We start from the raw sequence: 5,326 nt of genomic DNA on the forward strand, positions 1-5,326 counted from the left end.
ATTAAAAGCAGGTGATACACTAATTTCTTACACAGGTGGAGTCCATCAGCAAATTGCGTGACTTGTTGAGGTAATATATTGCACCTGAGCAAATTTAGGCTTGCAATTACAAAGGGTATGAATACTTTTTTTTAATCTGATAATTTCCAATTTTCACTTTTAGTAAATTGCTGAAAGCTTTTGAATATTTCTTTTGATTTGACATGGTGCTCAAGGCTTTGTAGATCAGTGGGAAAAAAATCCTAATTTAAACTATTTCAAACCTATTTATAGCGCATCATGCGCACCGCCCCTGCCCCATTATTTTGCAATGCCTGTTTACAAACTTTATCCACCTGCTTTCCAGATGGATTGCCTCAATTAGCTAACTGGCCAATTGGCCATCCATTCAAGCTTATTAAACTGGGGATCAAACAATCCTGGGATGAAATATCTACACAATTTACAATATAACATTTCCAGTTACATTTGGGGGCTGGCTTCTAAGTAAAGATAGAGACCATCCACCCAGTCACAACATCATAACCGTGATCAGAAATACAGAAAGAAATTGAACTCTGGATTTTCCCAAGCTTTTGAGAGAATCATCTTGATTTTGGTTTTGGAAAGTAAAGAAATACACAGCAACACAGTATTTACATATTTTAGAATTTATTAACAGAAAATGTAGGATGACAATGAATTCAACAGGAAATTGGTACTGCACAGCAGATATTCATTCCACAATAGTGGATACAAACCACCGAATACAGACTTTTTAAGTTTTCAAAACTTCACGTATTTTGTTAAACAAAGCAACATGCTTTATGAGACAATAACAGATAAATATTTCTTCCAACACAGCCACTGAAAAAAAACTCATACAATTTAGTAATATAAATAATAATATAAATAATTCAGATTTTTAAAATGAAGTTCCCTTTTCACATTTACACAGCACAATAAATAAGGGTTTTCAATTTGAATATCCACACACATCTCATGTGTATAAATATAGCACAAATTATACTCAACATTTTAAACCTTAGCAATGTAAGGTATTGTTACACATTTCCTTCATACAATGTTTTTTTTTTTTAACATTGTAAAGCATTTATATCAAACTCATAAACATCAAATACAGTTACATCTTAATTTAAATAACTTTTCTTCTTTTTTGCTTGGCAGCAGGAGTCTTGGGCTTCTGTTTTAGGCCATTCTCTTCACCCTGTTACTACAAACAGAAAAAAAAAAAACACAGACTATTAAACACTGCTGTTTACTTTTCTCAAGTGGATTTGATGTGTGATCATTTTTTATTTAGGTTAACAAAATAATACAGACTTTCTTAATTCACACATTTTAATAAATGTGGGCGAGACACACCTCAAGATTGTAGAACATAATTTACTGTATATATCAATACATGAAAGATGTACTTACTTAAGGCATGCGATTCGGTCCATCACCCATTCCTGAGAAGGATCTGCGCATATATTCTTTCCTCTAATGGTGTGAAAACTGTTAAAGAACAGAAGTGGAGGTGTAATTAGTGAATATGTTCTTCAGAGTAATGAGATCCTGTAATGTATTTCTATACATATCTTGAGTGATAAATCAATATTACCTTTCCACCTTATTTTTATTTTATTCAATACATATTTGTTGGCTCACCTTTCCTAGAGCTAAGGTGAAGTTGTTATACAGTGGTATCTAAAGACATCCACACAAACTATAATGTATAAATTAATTAATTAGATTCAGTACTTCTTTTAATTAGAGTCAGTACCAATGGTTAAAGTATATATATAATATATATCTATATATATATATTATATATATCCTATATATAGTTATATATATATATATATATATTATATATATTATTAAATATATGTAAAAGACTTACACTACTGCTTCAATGTTGCACAGATCCTTGACAGACTGTATTGAGTATCCCCGAATCCTGGGGCATGGCAATGCTTTTTTGGAATAAGACATGCAACAGTCTTGATATTCTAAAAAAGGGACAAAATACATATTTATTAACAGGTTCATATTTCAACCACTTACATATAGGAAACTTAAACACCATACAATATAACGTCGGTGTGCTTCCTATTTGCTTACTGTTTAGCTACCAAAGGCAAAGTCCTAGAGTTTAATTTAAAGCTTAACAATCAATCACTCAGCTTTGTACATTAAACAAATACAAATGGCAGTTGCCTGTACTTACGTGCTGATACTTGTTCACTGAACAGGTTGAAAGTTAGAAGCAATGCCATTGTTGCAACAACAAACAGTTTACAATGAGCCATCTTTGAAATAAATTATTCAGTTAAACTCAACCAAGTTAGTTACTCTGTTAGTCTGCAGTCTGTTTCTGAATTCACTTGCCTGAGAATCATGCTTTTTTATACAAGTTGGAAGGACTTTCCCTAGTTCCTATAAATAGTTCCTGAAGATTTGTAATGGGTTTTTCTATCAACTCAGACAGTAGGCTAAACATGAATTACTTCCTGCATGGTTTTTTCCCTTCCAGTACAGTCATAAACAATGGGTGGGACTATTTTCAAAGATAGCTATACTATTAAGGGACAATAAAAAAAAAAAAAAAAAAAAAAAAAAAAAAAACAGATGTAATGCGATTCTACATTAAAAATCACAAACAATGCTATTAAAAAAGAAAACAACTCACATGAATAACTGACAATTTATGCAGTACATCTTTTTGTGTTTTATTCCACAACAATATGCATAATCATATGCGAGGTACAAATGTAGACCAATTTCCACACTGAATTCACACAATGTGAATATTACTGTCAAAAAGTAACACTGTCAAACCACCTCACACAACAATGAAGACACCACAGGTTTTATTCTGAAGCACATACAGGCAATGCAAGTGATTTAAACAGTACAAAACTAGCAAGCAACTACTCAGGACAATTTACTGTGTGCAATGAGGTCCATAACTACTAAAACACCCAGTAATGCTGAATATTGAAATACTAAAAGAAACTAAAATTCCAAGACAAACATTTTGAAGTATTTTTCAATGTCTTCTTTGTATGGTTTCTTGATGGTCATTGGTATGAGTGATAAAAGGCAAGGTAGGGAAGAGGATCGTAGACAGTGTGAGCTTTAAGTGAGATAAGAGGTAGGGAAGGGGATTGTGGGAACAATTCAATAATTGATCATTTAATATCTGGGTTGATTAGTTCTCTCAATAATAATATTTAAATTGACGTGTTTCAAAGAGGATTTACTTGAACACACATTCACGCGCAGACACAAGAAATGGTTAATCAGTAGTAGTATTTTATTTAAGTACACAAATAATAAACAGAAATCAGAAAAGTCAGAAAGTAAATCTCTTAGTCTCTAAGCACAAAACACAATTCCAAAGCTCTCACTACATTCATGCTTGACTAGAAGACAGTTGAAATATGACACCGCCTTTCCCCTAGATCCTAGAACATCAGCAGCAGCCTGTGACATAGCTAGTCTCTCACTCACAAACACTCACACACACACACACCCAGTGCAGAGTACATCTGAGATAATGCAGACAATCTTTAAAATATATCACATTAAGGTTATTAATGTTATATAGATTAAGTATATGGCAAGTTTACTTTTAAAGAAATTCTTCATATAACAATATGAGGTAGATTACTTACAGTTACTTCATCAAGTTTCACTAAAAGTGTGCAAACTAAATAATTAATACTTCAATTCTATGTGAATATGTTACAATTAATTAATTTACTTCCATGAAAGGAAAATGCAACTGGAATTATACTCAACGGTTCCTTGAAGCTTAGGCTTTTGGTCTGCTGATTTGGAAACTCAATCCAGTACAAATTCTCCTCTCAATTCTTGATAGAATCAACAAATAGCTGTAACAAAGTCTCAAGTCCTCGTTATAGGATCCACAACAGCGCCCGTCCGCTCTGTCCACTTGGTTGCATCTTTAGCTAGCAGGTAGCAGGGCACATCTGGATACTGTGGGGTTTAGGTGTACAGCAGACCCAGACTGGTTTGGGTCTGACTGGTTTAACAGTTGCTGTAAGTTTACGGCAGTCTTCTTACCGGGCCTCAGTCTCGTTGCTTGTGGTCGTTGACTCGCCTGCAGCTTGCTTCCTCATCTTGGATCCGTCCAGGCAGAGTCCTGGAGTTGCAGCTTTGTTTAGCAGAGTGACAGCACCTTGTTCAGCATTCGATGTGGAGCACAAAATGTTTAATTTTGCTTTGATTTATAGTCTTTTTCACTCTGCTGATTAGCTATTTTCATGAGGTCATTTGTGCCTCTTTAAACTCCAAGTCCTTTGTTGTTTTAATGTCCTTTTCCACCGGGACATCTCTAGTTAATGTCTTCCTTGCATCAAAACGATTGTTGTTGCACATGTGAATTATCTATACATAATTCAACTGTCCGCTCAGCCTAATCCAGTTTAGGCACCAGTCCTCTAATCAATAGGTTGTATAGTTCAGTATGTCTGCAAACCAAAGGCCCCTTTCAAGACATAGCAGTTTGCCCTGTTTCTCAAGACACACAGTTTCATTAATGAGTTACATTTTACACGTCTAATACATTTCTAATACATGTATTATCATATTCAGGGAATATGTCCTACAGGATCATAGATAGTGTGAGCTCTAAGTGAGATAAGAGGTAGGGGAGGGGATCATAGGCAATGTGAACTCTAAGTGAGATAAGAGGTAGAGGAGAGTATCGTAGACAGTGTGAGCTCTAAGTGAGGTATTCCTGGAAGAGTGGTGTTGTTTTGTTCATTCAAAATTGGCTATCAGTTAACTGCTGTTGTTGCTCTTTTTTCTTTAATTTGAGTGTTTTGGTGGCCTATAAAACTGATATGCATGCGTGTAGTTTGAAATATCGAATGTAAACACAGTTGGTGGTTTGGCAGTCAAACTTAACAAATTCTGTGGCTGTGCTTTTAATGGCTGTGGTATACTGACCTGTAGGCACGCCGAGCAATTTAGTCTGTGGGCAAGTGTTCAATCCGGGTTTCTTACTTGGTTTTGGTCTATTGACCAGCGGTTGTGTGGCAATATTTGTTTCCTGTTGTCTCTAGAGTTTTCTGATAGTGGTTTACTTTATTGTTCTTTGGTGGGTCGTTTTCTTTTCTGTTTTTAGTGGAATCATGTACATTGTGTGCTTGAGGTTTGAGGCCACATCAAACTGTTGCTTGTTTCTCCTTTTTTGTGCCGTTCTGTTGATTTTTCAATTGATTGTCCTGGATTGAGTTGCGCTCTGACCAGATGGTGTCGGAGACATTGAATACTTCTAGTCTAAACGTTTGTCATTGAGTTAAAGTTT

At 34.8% G+C, this 5,326-nt stretch overlaps 1 protein-coding gene across 1 annotated transcript; it reads right to left on the reverse strand.

The window, feature by feature from the left end:
* Positions 1-667: 667 nt before the first annotated feature.
* Positions 668-2,378, reverse strand: LOC121323569 (C-C motif chemokine 20-like). The gene is made up of 4 exons (XM_041264695.1): positions 2,216-2,378; positions 1,889-1,997; positions 1,423-1,500; positions 668-1,213 (listed from the first exon to the last, which is right to left on the reverse strand). Exons 1-4 carry the CDS (start codon positions 2,295-2,297, stop codon positions 1,189-1,191), a joined length of 294 nt encoding a protein of 97 aa, XP_041120629.1. The 5' UTR covers positions 2,298-2,378; the 3' UTR covers positions 668-1,188.
* Between the last annotated feature and the right edge of the window lie 2,948 nt (positions 2,379-5,326).

Source organism: Polyodon spathula, chromosome 11 (assembly GCF_017654505.1).
Source record: "Polyodon spathula isolate WHYD16114869_AA chromosome 11, ASM1765450v1, whole genome shotgun sequence".
NCBI lineage: Eukaryota > Metazoa > Chordata > Actinopteri > Acipenseriformes > Polyodontidae > Polyodon > Polyodon spathula.